Below are 18,629 nucleotides of genomic sequence, written 5' to 3'. Positions count from 1 at the left end.
TATATAATATTACAAAGCCGGTTGGGTCCTGCTTAAGAAGCTCTATAAATGGGGCTTAAATGGCACTTTATAGTTGATATAAAAGATTGTTTCAGAAAGGTTTGATAACACTGGATTAAAAAGTCATGTTCACGTCCTCAATGTAAATTAAATATGAATTCTTAAACTGGCAAAAGATCAGATTTGCTTATATTTTATTTAAATATAAATGGTCTATTTTTATAATCTTTAATCTCTTTGAAGGCTTAATTAAAAAATATCAAACCTCATCTTCTGCTGTGACCAGAGTTTACAGGTCAAAAGATGAGAAGTTACATTACAAAACAATGGTCTATTGATATGTCCCCCATCAGGAAAACCTCGAGACGACTCCCTGAAGAACAAAGTCATGGGCTTGAAAAAGTCACTCAGCTATGACCACGTCTGCGACCAGGATGAAGAAGGCGCAAGCCAGAGTGGCTCAGCTGCGGGAGACAAAACGACTCCTGTTGGGACTGTAGGGGAAGGCTCTCTTTTGGGCTCTCTCATTGGCCGTAAACATGCCAAGAAGCAGCTGGAACCAGCTTCGACTCCACCGAGGCTGGAACCAGCTGTGTCCACCGAATCCGTGCCGCTCTTCTGGAAATCAGCCAGCGCTCACAACCTGACACACGAGAAGAAGCCTGTGCACCTGCGCACTTCCATTATGCAGAAATCCCTGAGCGTGATTGCGAGTGCCAAGGAGAAGGTGCCGGGACTCACTAACAAGACTCAGAGCGTCGAGGATGCCAGTAAGAAGTGCGTGAAGGGACTGGAAGGGAGGACGCTATCAGAGGTGGATGAGACACCTGAGCATTACCCCAAGATGCCAGTCAGCCAATCGGTGGAGTACTCCAAGACACCTTTGAAGATGGGCATAATGAAGCAACAGGTTCTTTTTTACATAATTACATTCTTAATAGAAACTGATTCAGCTTTAATGTGTAGCTCTTGTGCTTAAATGTCGATTAGCTCACTGACAGAAACTTATTCAGGTTTAATTTTATTAACTGATTAATTGTTTAAGTCATTTATCAAGAAAAGTACCTAATATTTCTATGCGTCCTTGAATATAAAGGTTTTATGTTTTTTAATAATAACAATAAGAATAACATTATTATCAGTTGCATACATGAATGAAAATACCATGTCTGCCTGGGGGACCCTTTGCTAAGACTAAAGCTACAGTATATCTCAGTGGTTTTCCTCATGATTGTTAATGAGGTGGGACATTTATCAAGCAGGCTACTCGGGGCACGAGATGCAAAGAGTGGATTACTGGAATCGGACTGTGCCTGGAGACCAGGACTTTGGTAAATTGACTGCTAAAAGACTGACACTGCTGGATTCTTTAAGCATCTGGCCAGATGTACTTTTTTATTGTGCAGTAGCAGTAGAGATAAGCAAAGACAGGAGGACAGAGAGGAGTGAATGGCACGCAGCAGACACGGACTACACTAGCAGTCATTTGAAGTCATGTTTTGAGGATTCCTGTAAAATAGTCCAGGGCTTAAAATGATCTCAAACGATACCTAAAAACAATTTTCCTTGCAAGATCAAGTCCAGTAGTGCTGGGCCAAGTGCAGGGTCAGAGTTTATAAAAATGTTTGCTGGTCATGGGGTTTCCTTTTGTACAGTCCCCCCCTTAAAAAACCGCCTCTTGGGTCAATCAGACGGCACAGATGGCACACATAGATGAATGGCAAGGTAGGGAAAGAAGTAGGTCAGAGACTGCTGGTTGTTTTGCACACTTCCACATTCAGGGCAGAGAGCTGTCAACACATTCAGGACATTCTTATAGTGTGTGTCACAAGTGTATTTTTCTTTTTACATCTTTTAAATTGCGTCAAATTCAAACGTCAGGGACGCCAGTAAGAAGTGCGTGAAGGGAAGTGTCTGTCCCTGTTGTACAGGCACCACAGGGCTGCCACCCCACATCACAAAACCAAAAGACTTCTCCTAAAGAACTTCTACCGGGTTGAGAAACACTACAGACTCAGGTGGTACGTATATCTGCAGAGTCTGTTATGTAAGTGTTAGGAACTCGATCCTATAAAATATTGATTATATCAGCACCAAGTTACAGGAAGCCAGCACTTACCACAAAGCATTTAACAAATTAGGATGTCTGGTGGTCCACGCTGAACACAGGAAGCCCCCCCGCCCACCCTGCCCCCCAAGAGGGAAGCTGGAGTGGTGTATAATATTACAAATACGACATGTGGGGAGCACATGAGCATTATGAAACAGCTTCCATGCTCCCCATAAAGTGATTAGAACTTGCATTACATTTTTCCTATATTGCTTTTGGCTGGACAAGCAAATGAAGCACCTTGGACATTTGAGCATTTATCGTTATTATTATCATTTTGTTGCATTTAATAGAGCAGTGCAGTTTCCATTCTGAAAGATTGTATCCCTGAGGATGGCTATGAGGTAACAGTCATTGATTGACAATCAATGATTGTACCTGCTCAGAACCTGGCTGTGTAGAACAGGCACGTTGCAGGTTGCTGCCATAGAGTGGATATAAAGGGTGGATATAGCTGCTGGGTCTGAAAAGTGAAGCCAGTGCAAAAATGCCATAAACTGCATTCTTTCTAATGGCCAAGAGGCAAAAACTCATCTGTTTGCAAGAAGACATCTTGTTGTAAAAGCTTGTTAAGTGATGACATATCAACCTTACCAACAGCTGATTTAAATGGCTAAATTAGCTCCTCAACATGTCTTGAAGCTCTCCAGAGGCCTGGTTAATCATTTGATTCAGGTGTGGCGACCCAGGGTGAGATCTAAAACCTGCAGGACACCGGCTCTAACGTTCCCTACCCCTGTTTTAGCCTAACAATAGCTCTGTAGCAGGCCAACAGGTAGCATATCTTTATGGCAACGCTCAAATGTTGCAGATATTTATTTTTCTGTCATAGTTTGCTTCCAAAGTTTTAGCAAATTTGAACATTTTAGTTTTTTAGAAATAGCTAATATATCAGCTTTTTAATGGAAACTAGCTAGCTAGCTTTCTGCTAACTTCTAATGCTGCTAAATCTTCTAAATCCTCTTTTTCATGGATGCCTAGACATACACAAACAAAAGAATTTGGACAGTTTTTAACTCTCAGTTGTGTCTCAGTGTTTGTTTAAATTTGGGAACAGAAGGCTCTTTGGACCTGGAAATAGCTAATGATTTCTGAGTTAACAAGCAGACAGGAAGTCTAAGGGAAAATGGCCTTCATCTCTCTTTCACTGTGACTTACATTTTTAAATTCAGTGTCAAGGTACAGTTACTGCTTGATGTTCTCTTTCAAATGTATTAATTCAGCCTTTGACAAGTAACAAGCATATGTGGGTGCAGACACACCTCTAACCTGTCTGATCCAATGTAAAACACCAGTGGGCAACACTGAAAACACCCACCTTGAGGCTTCAAAGCAGGACTGGAAAAAAAAAAGTCTACATTTTTACTTATGCCCAAACAACAAAAATAAGGTACTGCAGTCATGTGATATAGGAACCAAATATAAATGTCCACCTATCTTCGTTTAAAACTTGTTTTTTATGGTTGAAGTTCAAATTAGGTTTGCAGTGGGAGGTTTGAAAATGCATTAATCTGAATGAATGTCCTGACAGATATCCAAACAAACATGCATGTATGTGTATGTGTGCACCTCCACCCACACAGAGTGGAGCAGGCAGAAGTCGCTCAAGAGGAAACACTGGTAACAGAGAGCAGCTTTTGACCAAAATATGAGGACCACTACAACAAAACAGTCTTGAACTCAGCCCTGCACTCACTGGAGGGCCAGGCAATACACCCACCAGGTTTAAAGTAGATGAGATGATGATGGTACAGAACAGCCAGACAGACATAAAGCGATTTCTCTGATCATTGGTAGGGACAATTAACCAGTTAAGCCCAAAATTCTTACATTAAGAAAGTGTTTGCTCGAGCCCCTTGTAGTATTAACTGATTTGGCATTCATTTTGATTTTTACTCCTTTCTCCAACAGGTGAGTGGGAGCCAGCCATCAATTTGCTCTGAGACGGGGAGGAACCTTTACGATGTGTCCGAGGTTTGTTCCTGGGAAATGGAAGAACCACAGACTCCCTCAGAAGCAAAAACCCAGAAGCACGTTTCCATCGCTCCTGGAGAAACCACCTCGGGCCGGAGAGGCAGCAGCAGCAGCTCTGGAGTCACCAAAGGTGGTCGGTCCCAGCAGAGGCAGAAGACGGGCCAGTCTCCTTCCAACAGACGCCGCGCCAAAGATAAAGGAGGAGAAAAGGAGGAAGGAAGGGAAACACGGAAATCTCGGGCACCCAGGTCACCTCTTCCTCTCAAGCCGGATGTGTGTCCCTGGGAATTCGATGAGCAACCCATGCTGAAAGGAGATTCGGATTCCATTTCTCCAGACAGAATCAGGCGTAAGAAGAGTGTCACGCCTACTGATGGGAAACCCAAAGGGCTTCACTCAGACCACTCCAAGTCCACAGGCAGCCTTTTACAGCCCCCGTCTCTGATGGTCGAAATCTGCCCATGGGACTACACCGGCCCACCTTCACCTAAGCAGGAGAAGACCTGCAACAGCCCCACTTCACACAAGAAGAAACGGAAAGGCTCCAGCTCATCCAACCACAAAGCTGAGAAGGAGAAAGGGAGGGAGAAGAGTAGAGAAAGGCGGAGCTCCTCCAGCAAGCCTCCGTCGGAGAGGAGAAGGGTCAGCCAGTCTTCAGAATGCGGCGGGCCGGTTTCTGAGCGGCGGAGGAGCTCAACAAGAGACCCAGAGGTGATGGAGGTCAGGAGGGCGGAGGTTTTCTCCCGGGAGACCGAGCTCACGCACGGCAGCTTGGCTCAGACTAGAAAATCATCAGAGAAGAAGAAAGACGGCTCTTTGAGCACTAGTTATAAACCCGGGGCGAAAATGGTTGACGTTTGCCCCTGGGACTTTCAGGACTCTGGGGAGAGGGCGTGATGACTGCCGGGGGACGAATGAACGTACTTTTTTCATATCCAGATGACAGATATTGCATTTCATGAGAAGGGTTTCCTGTGGGTCACCTTAATGAGAAGTATGTTGTGAGGAAAGGAACATCTACTCTGCTGCCTATTGATGCAATCCAGACATAATTAATTGCTACACAGCAACCATCTTGTTCTTATATGCAGTAATGCAACCTTAAAAACACTTTAAATGATTTTTTTGGTTTGTTTTTTACACTTTTGCTTGCACATTTGTCAAAGTTACATATTCTGTATGTTTTTTCACACTGAGTCCATTTTGAAAAAAAAAAAGAATACCCGTATTTACGAGCAGAGCAGACAATCGTTCACCACAAAGCACCGTCGACTCTTAACCTGGGCTCGCCGTCGGTCTCACGTGTTATGCCGACGATGTTCTACGTTACGCACCGAGCCAGTGGAGACTTACTTATATCAGATCAGCAGCAGGGAGAAAAGACCTAAGGAAAAAATAAACAGAAAATGAGATCTGAGAAGCAAGACCAAAGCCCCAGACACAGCTGCGATGCCTTATCTTTAGGCCAAATGCATAATTCATGTCGCCAAGATGATCTGTTAGATTAGAGAAACGTGGGAATAACAGAGGATTGTACCGCAGCCAAATGAGACAAGCTGTGTGTTTTAGTAAAAGCTTTCCATATACAGTATATGTTTTTTTCTAAAAAAAGCCGTCGCATGTGGCATACTGTCGAGCATCCAGTAGCTAAATGTTTATGGGTCAGCGTGTTAAGACAGTGGAGCCTTCGATGTCGTGCCTATGGTATTCGTCTCCTTACATGATGCTTTCGAAGTGACGTGCACTGTGTTTCAAATGGTCGCAGTTACAGTTGAGGAGTACTAAAATATCCATCAGGCTCTCCTGTCTGCTGATATTTGTTTACTGTTGTATTCTTTCCCAGGATGCCCCGCCCCCTTTTTTTAAAACCAATAAAAAAAAGACTCTTGGATCAGAGGCTGTAGTATCTACACATCCACTGAAACTGTGACGAGATCCTCCAAGAACCAGGACCAAGACTAGAGTGGATGATGTGAATAATGCATTCCCCTCACCACCCCATCACTTAGTTGCCCATTTACCATCTGCTTGAATGCACCTTCCCTTAAATCTTTGCACATTTTCTATTTCTAAAGCTACAACGATGCATGACCAGAACGTTTTTTTTCTTTGCCACTTTCTCACTGACAGAATATGAGTCATTTACCATCACAGCATCGTGTCCAGAAATGACAATAACAACAACAACAACAGCCAGCCTTTCTGTCCTGTAATCAGCCACCCACCATTGGCACCTAGAAGCAGTACGGTCACACAAAATAGTCAGTTCAGCTTCATGAGGGTTGTGTGTGCATGACTGTGAAAATTTAGGGAACGTGATGCACCAGAATTCACCTTTGCATTTCTTATGAAAGCATGTGGGGTTTGTTTCAAATCTGTATTTATCTAGCATCGTAGGGAAGAATTCCCTGTGTGAGGTCTGGCTCTATAAAATAAAAATATTTTTAAAAAAAGAAGCTTGATAAACAAACATGACCCACAACTCCGACTTTCACATTTCTGTCAGATGTTTTGAGGGAGCTTGAAACGGAACGTTACCTACGTGTATTTAATGCTCGTTATACTGTCTAGTGTTGCTCCAAAGTTGCAAGCTGTCGTAGCATCCACCTGGGATTATTTATATTGTACATTCCATATTGTGTTGCATGTACATACAGTAAATATTCTGTTATCAGCTCTGAATTAAATGTTTCTATGAAATCCAGGCTCTCCCTGACTATTGTTTTTTACTCTGATTTGAATGTTTGAAGATTTTTTACTATTCAAAATGTAAACAAAAACCAAACAAAATCACACATAATTGCTCATCTTTACTCATAGTGTTTTCAATTTAAATTTAAAAAAGAATCAGCATTCCTTTCTTTTCAAAACACCTTGTGTTTGCCACTTTTTAGTTCTAAATTTAGCCTCCTGTAAATCCTATCCTAATCCCACTCAACACTGCCACCCTGTGGAGAGATATAATATTTATTTTGCCCATCAGTTGTTGATAAGAGTTGAAATAAGAATGCATGTAGCAATCATGTATAAAACTGCCAAAAAAGACACAAAGTTTAACACACAAAGAGAGAATGGCTTAGCAGTCAGTGGCCACAGACCGCTGAGCTCTCCTTGTTCTCTCTGATTTATGTGACTTTCTGTTATGCTGTGACAATCCCTGCTCCCTGTGAAAGTTCCCTGAAAAGCCTTCAGTTGATCCAAAATGCTGGAGTGAGAGTCCTGACAGGGACTAGAAAGAGAGAGCATGTTTCTCACATATTAGCTTTTTTCATTGGCTCGCTGTTAAATCCAGAATCTAATTTTAAATCTTTCTCCTGAAATAAAAGGTCTGTAATAATCAGGTCCTATCTTATCTTAAACACCTCTTAGACCACCCCAATAGAGCAGTTTTCTAAACTGCAGGTTTACTTGTTGTTCCTAGAGTATTTAAAAGTAGAATGGGAGGGAGAGCCTTCAGCTTTCAGGCCCCTCTTCTGTGGAACCAGCTTCCAGTTTGGATTCAGGAGACAGACACTCACTCTACTTTTAAGATCAGGCTTAAAACTTTGCTTTTTGACAAAGCTTATAGTCAGGACCGGATCAGGGGACCCTGAATCCTCCCTTAGTTATGCAGCAATATTCCTTGACTGCTGGTGGCTTCCCATAAATGTTTCTCCTTCTCTCACCTCTTTTTACTCACTATGAGTTTACACACCACTCTACATTTAATAATTAGTTATTATTAATCTCTGACTCTCTTCTACAGAGTTTCGATGTCCTCTCTTCTTTCCATCACTCTCAGCCGGTCGCAGCAGATGGCTGCCCCTCCCTGAGCCTGGTTCTGCAGGAAGTTTCTTCTTCTTAAAAAAAACAGTTTAAGGAATGTTAAAACTGTAGGGTCTCACAAAATAAAGCTCCACGAGTCGATTGTTGTAATTTGGTGCTATGTAAATAAAACAGAATTTAATTTAATCCAGTGTCCGCTTATTAAATGGACTGGGGTTATATTCTATGGATTAACTCGCACAAGGTGGCATCAAAGTACAAAACATAAAAATCTAAGATTTAACAAATTTATCTGAGTAGAAGAACAAACTTGGTATCATAAGAGCTGTATTTCCATTGAGGTGTGAGCATGTTAATGCTCTTTGGTACCGGGACAGTATTTAATATTGTATCACACTTTATAAGCTAGTAAGTTTTTAAAATATCTTGATGTACTGTTAAATGCAGTGGTGTTGTAGTGCAATTTTAGACTCTGAAAGAGTTACAGGTTACAGATTAAATACATGATAAGAATTAAAGGAAAAGAACCGTTGCGGTAAGTTGAAGGTTAACCGGGAGGTTACCTCCAGCAGCAGCACCCTGTTTCATCCTGCTAATGCAATGAGCCGCGGTGACGTCATCGCTGCAGCACCGGACAGGGTTGAGTCCCTGCAGGAACAGCAAGTCCTCTTTGACACGCGATACATCAGCTCCACAGCAGCACAACATCAGGACGCTCCACATCCAGCTTCAGCTCGATCATAGCCAGAAGACGTGCGTGTGGAGGACATGGGCAACGTGCAGGTAAGAGGTCATCTATAACTAATGACAAAAGCTCAGCTGAGTTGAAACGCAGTTATTTAAATGTATTATAAAAGTGCCTAAAAGTTTGGTGTTAGGATGAATATTGAAGATCCAAACTCTGACAGCAGAGACGCTGAGCTACAGCCTCACTGAGTACCGCAGACAGCCTCCGCGAGAGCGTCACTTTTATTATTTTCTTCAGTTTTGTTGTGTTTGTGTGGCCTGCGGTGTGTAAAGACAGACAGAGCTGGCGCAGTTAACTTGAGCAAGGGAGTGTGCCATGCCAGGCCCAGGGAAAAAGGCATTTCTGTAAGATCAGATCAATAAGGCCGCATTGTATTAGACCAAGGGTGGGCGAGAAGAGGAGGCTGCTGCTGCTGCTGCCCCATGACTCAGCGATCACACACAGGCAGCACCCTTTTCTCCGCAGGAGCCTGAATGTAACACCATATTAACTCCTTTCAACGACCTCACCCTTTCATCTGCGTGGACAAGGTTACAGTTGTAGTTAAATGCCGGCACTTTTCTAATGTAACATTATGAGTCAGTCTTATTGATTGATTGATTTGCTTTACCTGTTGTGGCTGCTTTGAATGAACTGTTTGAATTTATTACTAAGAATATTCAATATTTTCTGCGATTGTGTGTTCTCCAGCCCACTATAGTCCCATGTGAGGACTTTGATGTTACAGCAGATATAAAAGCTATTCGAAAAGCCTGTAAAGGTTTAGGTAAGTACATACAAGTTTATTGTTTTAACTCCTCTCTCAGGAAGTATATTAGGTTATGCTGTAGTCATGTGAAGACTCTCTTTGTGTGTTTGATCATGATTATGATAATTGCAGTTTAGTAAGGTCGTAATAGAGCCTCTAATTTAACTGATAGTAAAGCATTTGTAAAAAGTGGGGATTTGTCTTTTTATGCCTAAAAGTTTTCAGACTAATAACAGAGAAACACTCAGAAAAATCAATATTACATTTTATGTGTTGCAGAGAGTTAATTTCAACACTTGCTAAGTTTGATGTAACTACAGTACGAGGCGTACTCCACTGAGAACTGGTGTTGGTACAGAGAGGCAAATGTCATAGTCTGCAAAGATCTTTATGCAGTGGTACTTTCACAAGATAGGTGGGTGTAGGTTTCAAAGCCTGCCTCTCACACAGCGTGGACATAAGCTTCAGTCGGTTGTGTTACTAAATCCTCACTGGCATTATCTGCTACCTGCTCACTGGAGTTGTTGTTCTTCTCACCAAGCCTGCAGTGTTCCCCACAGCTTACAACTGTTGTTGTGAACAAAGTGACGTTACACAATGCATCAGAGTATTTGCACAGCTAATAACCTCCCCTGTTGATGTGTATGTTTGGTTCTGTCATGAAACAGCATTTACAGGGATTATGTGGTATTTGAGGTAAATTATATCAGAATCCATATCTCAGGTACATTGATTGAGTACATCTTCAAACTGTTGTCTTTTTTTAACTCGACCTCTTTTGGTCATTTCCAGATCCCTATTTTTTTTTTATTCTTTTTTCTAGGACTCTAGTAGAGTAGCTTCAGATGATTCACAATTCAATTTTTATTGATTACTATTCGTATTGGGCATTGGTGCAGCCTCATCCTTTATGACCACCCTCCTTATCCAACTCTAATGATTGGCTTGCTCTTGTAAAGCAGACATTTTCTCATGTCATTATTGGAAACATTGGCCATACTTGTTATGACATTAACACTAGGATTTATATGACAGAAAATAAAGAAACTGAAAGCTGTTTTCAGCGGCTCCGTTATTCACAAGTGCTCATCCCAGCAGGTCGCTCTGCATGTTGGATATTAACAGCAGATGCCTCTTGCTGGGATTAAACAGGGAAACCTTTACGTGTGAGGCAAATGTGTAAAACACTAGATAAACTAATTAAAACTGAAATAAGCAAACCCTCTCTAGAAAATACAGATTTTAATAAGTGTGGCAGAAGCGGATTTAGGGATAATAAAATATCTACTTGGAGAGTTCAGTACTAATCAACATGTTACGTCCTCTATAGTGTTAGCAGCCAGCACAGTGACGCGATGCTTAGCACTGTTGTCTCGCAGCAAACCAGACTTCCTGGTTGGGAGTTAAATGGTCTGAATCTTATTTAGCACTTTTCTACTCTCCCAAAGTACACAAAGCACTCTATACAACATGCCACATTCACTTTCTTCTAAGCTTTTTATGGCTTCCTAACTAACATTCATACTCCAATGGATGCATCAGAGAGCAACTTGGGGTTAGTATCTTGTCCAAGGATACTTGGCATGCCGACTGGAGGAGCCAGGGATCGAACCACTAATCAGTAGATGACCTGCTTGACCTCCTGAGCTACAGCCACCCCAGGAGTTGATGCAAGTGCTTAGAACAGCGTCTTTGCTGTGTGTGTATATCTGCACTTTTATCACTGCTCTTTATCCCAATGTTTAAGAGAAGGATATTCATCTGAAAGTCCTTTAACAGAAACAAAAAGGTCTGTCCTGGTGACTTCCGTCAGTGTGACGTTATCAGCCCAGTAATAGTCTAACGTTGCTGTGATAATAAAGTCATTTGAATCAATCCTTCAGGTCTGTTCTGCTGTATTTTCTCCAGGCACAGATGAAGAGGCCATTATCCAGATTCTGGCCAATCGCTCTGCAGCTCAGCGTGTGGAGATCAAACAGGCCTACTTTGAAAAATATGATGATGTACGTACCTGTCTCTTTCTGGATGTTACACACACACACACACACGCACACACACACACACACACACACAGAATAACTGCAAATCATGTGACCTATGTATTTCCTCAGGAGTTAGAGGAGGTCCTGAAGAAGGAACTAACAGGTAGTTTTGAGAAAGCCGTCATGGCTATGTGTGACCCTCCTCACCTTTACTTCGCCAAGGAGCTGAGGAAGGCCATGAAGGGGGCGGGCACGGATGAAGCCGTGCTCGTCGAGATCTTGTGCACGGCGACGAATCAGGTCTGTGGATCGACGGTGCTGTGGATAAACGGTGTTCTGGCGCAGTGTGTTTTTATTAGAGCTGACAGTTAAATCACAATGGTGACAAAGTAAAGGCAACAGTGCTGCGTTTTGTCTTCAGAATACATAAGAAGATGTGACACGGGGAAGATAAAACAGATGCTGTAAGATGTGAGAAAAACAGAAACATCATCTTAATGCTGTCTTTTTTCACCCAACAGGACATCTTGAGCTACAGGGAAGCATATGCCCAGGGTAACGTTTCCTCTGAGTCATCTCAGGGTGTTCCTTTCCTTTCATACTGGAAAGTGTGGCTGGTTAACTAACGCACAGAATACCAATGTTATAATTTCATCTGGGTGTAGTGACTTGTGTTTTCCACGTTTTCTGCTGTCTGACTTTATCCACATTTAGATCACATTACAAAATCTGTTGTTGACATAGAAGTTCACATTGCACACTTCCCTTACAGTGAACGAGCGTGACCTGGAGGCAGACATCGAGGATGATACCAGTGGAGATGTGAGGAACCTCCTAATTTCACTGCTGCAGGTACAAAAAAGGTTCCAACCAGGAAATGCATTGTCTTTTGCACTGTTTCTTGAATCTCTGAGCTTCGCAGACAAATGGAAGCTTTTGTCCTTGGTTATAGCTCGAAGAATTGTTCTCTATGCTGTGACTCACCCACTGAGACATTCACTAGATTGTTAGGCATGCTTCCCTCTCCAGCTTTTTCAGGGCCCCCACCCTCTCCTGCTTCCCCTCTCTTTTCCTTTTCCCCCAGAAAAAATGACAAACATGAAGTGACTCAAGTTCTACAGCAATGCCAATCCAAAGAGCTCGGTGGCTTTCAATTTATCCACTTAATCTGGAGCACATCATTGTTATCTCATTAAGTTCTTGTCCCTCATCTTTCATTTTAAACCCCTCCTAATTTCTTGTCCTATCCTCCAATCTCTTTGTCTACAGGCAAGCAGAGACGAGGGCTACGAGGTGGACGAGGATTTAGCTGAACAAGATGCTGCATCTCTGTTTGAGGTGCGTGTTGAATTTTTTTCATTTCAAAGCCCATAACACAGGTTGCCCTTTTAATCACACCGATGTAGTTTGATGTCGGTAAGCAGATGCCTGATTTAGATGCATAAGCATGTAATCCTGGAATCACATGTACATCACAGAATCCCACATATTATTCAGTTAAAGTTTATGCAGTGTTTTAAAGAATAGACGCTGACTACAGCTGTCGTTGAGCAGTCCACCACCCCAGACGGAAGCATCTTTTTTTAGTAAAGATTCTAGAGGAATGCCTCAAAAATGTGACTAAATAACTTATTAAATAGGAAACTTAATGTCCTTAGTAAATATACAATGCTAATGCATTAGGCTGCAGGATTTAGCCACGGACAGTATAAAACCAGTGGTTAGTCACATTATCAAGACTTGACCTTTTTCACCCTCCCTTTATGATTTGAGGCTTGGAAATGTGGTTAAATGTTTTATAGGCTATGGAAACAAATGTCAATCCTATCGCGCTAGTATTGATCCAATACCAATACCAGCGTTGGTTTAGATAGTATTGATATTTAGAATTATCTGCCCAATAGGAATACAGTGCATGTCTTGCTTTGCCTCTCCAAAGCGCGAAATGGACAAGCATAAGTTAAGCTACACGCTTAAGTTGCAGTACGAGCAGGTAATATATTTAAAGCCAAAAAGTCATAATAACAGGAAAGTATGAAGACATTCCAGCCTCCTTCTATACCAGAAATGATGAAGCTATATGGCTAATATATATTTACATGTAAATGTGTTAATAATGTCTCTTTAAACACTTTTCCTCGATTGTTTTCTTGTTGGCTTGAAATAAAATTTCTCCTTCTCCTCATACATACGCACGGTGGACCGGCGCGTTTATTACACGCAAGCGTTGCCGTGATACTGGGTTACACAGAGCTACTAACGTGGCTCTACAGAGTCTAATAACTAGGGTTGCCAACTCCCTGAAAAATAAATAAGGGACACCTCGTGGCCAGGGCCGGGCGACCCAGTTGTCTTCACCCTTCCCAGTGTGGTGAATTTTCTAGCTCTTTTTTTGTGTGTGAAATTATTTTTTTAACCATTTGACTTGAAGTTGATTTAAGTAGATGCATATTTTATTCTTTGTGATATAAACACATGTGAAACAAATGATCATTTAGCCATTTATTTTTAGCTCAAAATGACAACATTAACACAATAAAACAGGTCTCTTTCTTAAACAGAAGCCTGTCATGCTTAACTTTTGAGAATATAAGTAAATCTTTCTTTAAAAGCACTCTGTCCTGCTTAACTTAAAATAATAGAAAACAATAGAAAGAAAAATATTCTTGTAACAGTGCACATTTAGTGCATTTAGTACAATTGGCTTCAGTTGAGGTATTATTTCAGCTTTTCTAATGCTAATCAGCTGCTCCTGTTTGTAAACCCGCTTGTTCCCATGATTACGCATCATAACTCATCATCATTATTCATCTGTGTATTACTTTTATGTATTAGTCATCTATTTGTTGTAATCATCTATCCTTGCAGTTGTTTATTACACAAAATAAATTATATTATCACACTTCTGGCCACATAGCGCTGATATTCACTGCACATGCCCATATTAACGTTTTCCAGCCAGGTGTTTTCCTTTTCCCATTCTTCCCTTTCTCTGAGGGGAACAAACATTGCTGCTCTAATGCTGGGCTTATGCTGTGCGATTTTTGGCCCATTTTGAGCCGATTTTTGAGTGATCGGACCGATTTTGGCCTTCATCGTGCGTCGTGTAGTATACGTGGGGTAACGAGAAGTGATTAACACCTCACGACCAGCTCCCGATCATCAATCGCTCGTGAGGGTGTCACCACAGGCGCTCACACTGCTCACGCGCAAACGTAAACGTTGGTGAAAAAGACGGAGCAGCATGGCTGTGCAGCGTGTGATCTGGACACAAGCGATGGAGGCACAACTTGTAGAACTTTGGAAAGCTCATCCGAGCCTTTTCGATGTGGCATCACAAAATTATCACGACCACAACAACCGTGAAAATAGTTGGATCTACATCGCTGCTTAATCACAGCTGCCTGATCAATGTTTTTCATTAGCAATTTAGCAAAGTTGATGGTGGTGGTGTGTCTGTGTGAGTGAAAGACAGAGAGAGCGAGCGACAGATTTTCTGTTATAACCTTCATTTTATGGAGGCACAGTGTGAGCACTCAGGTCGCATCAGAGCATCGGGCGGTATCCGATTGTTCAGTCTGACGTCACTAGCCGTGTCTGGGTCTAAACTCCGCTGCAGGTCCATATATCAAACGATCACTATGGCATTACTGAGAGTTGAAAAACTGTCTAAAGTCTTTCATCTTTAATAAAATGATCAGCGTTCTGCTCTACCAGGTGTAAGAATTGAGTTTAACATCCAGGCATCCATGAAAACGGAATTTATGACATTTAACGGAGTTAGAAGTTAGCAGGGAGTTAGCTCGCTAGCTTCTATCTAAATACAATATAGCATGTCCTGACTGCGGGGTTTTGGAAACAAATTAAAACGTACAGCTCTGTTATCACTTCCAGCATAAATGAAGACAGAAAACTAAACAGCAGTGACGTTTGTAGGGTTACTGAAGTTGGGCTAGCTGGTATATAATGATGTGCTAGGTGACCGCTAGCGACACAGCTATGTTAGCATAATATAAACAAGCTAACTTTTTTTCCACTCGATAAAAGTTACCGTGAGTGTTCTCGGTGGTCAGGAACAAATGTAATCGCATGGCAGAATGCTGTAAACGGACCAAACTTCAGCCAGGAGAACAACTGAGATAATCCATCCACAATACGAGGTTAGTCATTCATATACTGCTGCATAGGCTGGGCTGTAGTTACATCCTAAGGTTTCAAAGACTGAGCTTAAATAAATGATTAGTGGTAATAAAAGCCGAGGGAGGTCAACAGGGATCACTGACTGTTTTAGGAGCTTTTTGAGATCAAATAGAAGAAAATACATAACATTAAACATGTTAACAACACAAAAGCCATATTAAACGCAGACTACTTTAGACCCGGAAGTAGGATTCGTCGCGTCATCACTGAACAACCGGATAGTGTGAGAGTACATCGTGACATACGAACTTCTAACCCCTGCGAGTCAATCGTGCAGTTTGAGCAGGAGCTGAATAACGTGACTGAAAAAAATCGCACAGTGTCTGCCCAGCTTTAGGTGTACTGTCGTCCGAGACTTGCACCGCAGTGTCGGCGTTTGTTTCCCTGTTGGCCATGCTTGTTGTTGTGGTCATCTGTTGTCTTCCGGTATTTTCTCCGCAAGCGACCTTTCCTCGACCAATGAGATGAGCGGTAATCTGAATTGTCATACTCGAATTGTCATAAGTGTGCTGTCAGCTCATTGGTCACAAAGCAGGAGAGGGGCTGGGAATTATGTTTTCAAACAAAGTGTTAATTCCATTAAAAGTTATAGACTACTTTTGATTCTCACTGTATTACGGGACAAAGTGCGTCCCTTATTAGCTCAATACGGGACGTGTACTTTTGTTTCTAAATACGGGACGATTCCGTATTTTAAGGGACCGTTGGCAACCCTACTAATAACATAAATAGCTTTTATAGTCATTCTAATATACACACTGTCAACTTACTCTTGTCCCCCATCTGAGCAAATTAACACATGTTCTCATCATTTCTTTTACGTAACTGACGACTGAAAGTGTCAAGGATTTATGTTGATGCTAGCATGGTGGCTAGCACTGTTTCCTCACAGCAAGACAGCCCTGTGTTTGAATCCAGCGCTTCCTCACATGAACCAAAGACATGCAGTTAGTGGGGTTAGGTTAACTGGTGATTCTAAATTACCCATAAGTGTGAATGTGAATTGTTGTCTGTCTCTATGTGTTAGCCCTGCGACAGACTGGCGACCTGTCCAGGGTGCACCACGCCTCTCGCCCTGTGACAGCCGGGATACCCTACATCTAGAATTGGATAAGCAGAAGAAAATAGATCAATTTATGTTGCTTAAAAACACTGAGGGATGATCCATATTCTTTGAAATGTTGTATTTTTTCTTCTCTTTGTTCTCATCAGGCAGGAGAAGGCAGGTTTGGCACAGACGAGTCCACCTTCACCTACATCCTGACACACAGGAACTACCTGCAGCTTCAGGCCATGTTCAAAGCCTATGAGGCGGTATGTACTACATTCAATCGTTGCACGTTTTCTTTTTTTTGCTGTTCTAACTCATTTATTCATTCGTTTGTCATTTCACTCACTCCTTACTGCTGTTATCAGGTCTCATGTTAACCAGCTGTCTTGCAGCTTTCAGGAACAGACATTTTGGACACCATTGACTCGGAGGCCACGGGGACACTTAAGGACTGCTACATTACTCTCGGTACGTAAGACCACAAGCATTCAGAAGTCAGTGAAATATCTTTGATTTTCAGTAACTCTGTGTTTGTGTGTTATTTTTAGTAAGGTGCGCTAAGAACCCACAGCTGTATTTTGCTCGGCGTCTTAACGCTGCCATGAAGGGACTGGGCACCGATGAGGACACACTGATTCGTATCATCGTAGGCCGCTCTGAGGCAAGTGTGTGTCTCTCTGTGTGTGAGTGTATGGCCTAGTGTGCAAGTGTAAGTATACCCTCGATAAGGTCTGAGAGTCTAAAAGTGTGTGACATCCTCTTTATTTCGCCAACCCACAGATTGATCTGGACACGGTGAAGGACATGTACCTGGAGAAGTACGACGTAACCCTGAAAGATGCACTGGATTCTGAGTGCGGTGGAGACTTCAAGCGCCTCCTCATTGAGATCCTGCACTAAAACACTTTCCTCCCGCTCCTTCCTTAGTTAACCACAGTGAAACATAACACACTCACACTTTCCCTTCTTTACCAGTGTCTCTCATCCACTCACTAAATCCATCCCGTTTCCTCTCTTTCTCACTCTGTCAGTTCTCTTTACAGCATGGACCAAAAACAACTCAATCATTACAATATTATAGTCTCTAAATACACACTTTGTTGCAAAGATCATTAAAACCGTAGAATTTCCTTACCATTATAGCCCAATATAGTTAAGATGCATTGAATATTTATTTGACTGAATTATAGCAGCATTATAGAACTTACATACAACAAGTGCACTGGAACATAGTGAAGCTCATGTCTTTATCCATATCATAATATCATCAAGCAGCATCTTAATTTCAAGCATATTTGAAAGCTGCAAACTTTAAGGAGCTGCTGCTGTTGCTGCTATGTATAGCATACGGCTTCCTGTGATATGTCACTTTATTTATTTGACTAAAAGATGCCTTTCTTAATATTAAAGCAATGCAATTTACTTTCTGCTGCAACACCCTCCACTTAAGTGCCGATTCTTCACATCTGAACTCTTGTATCTGAATGCACTGTTAATCATGTGTTACAGTATTGCCAAAGGCCTGAATGTTTCAAAGTATACAGTACTAGTTTTTTGTAGTCACATCCCTAAATGTTAAATGGGATTTTTAACCTCTCACAGTTTTTCTTTTCAGTCACAGCTCACAAGTTGCCTTGGTCTCACATTTATACACATTGGACTTCTTTCTGTTTTCATTCAGTAAACTAAACTCACCACACAGAAGGACAGTTGATCGTCAAAATATTGAACGAGATGTTGTTTTGTAAGCCCTGAAGTGCAGTCCCCTTGATAGTCACAGTGTCTGTATTGAGATATATAATTTAACCTGACTGATTAAATAGTGACAGAATATACTGTTGTTGTGTTGTCATATAGCAAATTAACTAGCAAACAGTTCATTACATGGAGTAAGTAATCATTATTTTATTGCAATGTAAGTTTAAACGTGGTATGCGTACACAGAATATGAAGTGATAATAAATTTTAACTGTAACACCAAAAATATTTGACATTTTCTTCATTTCCTGCAGAGAGCAGTGTTGCATCACTTGTATTCGCCTCCTTTCAGG

The 18,629-nt window shown here is 41.7% G+C and overlaps 2 protein-coding genes across 2 annotated transcripts in view; both read left to right on the top strand.

Annotated features, from left to right (window-relative positions):
- Positions 1–6,788, top strand: part of gpr158b (G protein-coupled receptor 158b) — an 87,948-nt gene extending 81,160 nt beyond the window's left edge. Inside the window, exons 13-14 of the mRNA XM_085254740.1 lie at positions 354–910; positions 4,022–6,788. Of these exons, the coding sequence (XP_085110866.1) occupies positions 354–910; positions 4,022–4,981 (1,517 nt within the window). The 3' untranslated portion in view covers positions 4,982–6,788. The remainder of the gene's footprint in view (positions 1–353; positions 911–4,021) is intronic.
- A 1,686-nt stretch (positions 6,789–8,474) lies between these two features.
- On the top strand, positions 8,475–18,562 carry LOC146554049 (annexin A13-like). Its single transcript, XM_085254563.1, has 11 exons — positions 8,475–8,632; positions 9,288–9,363; positions 11,254–11,348; positions 11,457–11,627; positions 11,849–11,882; positions 12,100–12,179; positions 12,597–12,665; positions 16,740–16,841; positions 16,971–17,046; positions 17,127–17,239; positions 17,359–18,562. The coding sequence occupies exons 1-11, from the start codon at positions 8,618–8,620 to the stop codon at positions 17,476–17,478; spliced, it is 951 nt and encodes a 316-aa protein (XP_085110689.1). The 5' UTR covers positions 8,475–8,617; the 3' UTR covers positions 17,479–18,562.
- The last annotated feature ends 67 nt before the right edge of the window (positions 18,563–18,629 follow it).

This window comes from Mchenga conophoros, linkage group LG18 (genome assembly GCF_057382185.1).
Source record: "Mchenga conophoros isolate Kocher_MC1m ecotype Shallow Benthic linkage group LG18, M_conophoros_male_GT1.1, whole genome shotgun sequence".
Classification (NCBI taxonomy): Eukaryota; Metazoa; Chordata; class Actinopteri; order Cichliformes; family Cichlidae; genus Mchenga; species Mchenga conophoros.
Note: the sequence above shows the minus strand (reverse complement) of the source record. Positions and strands in the feature narration are given on the sequence as shown.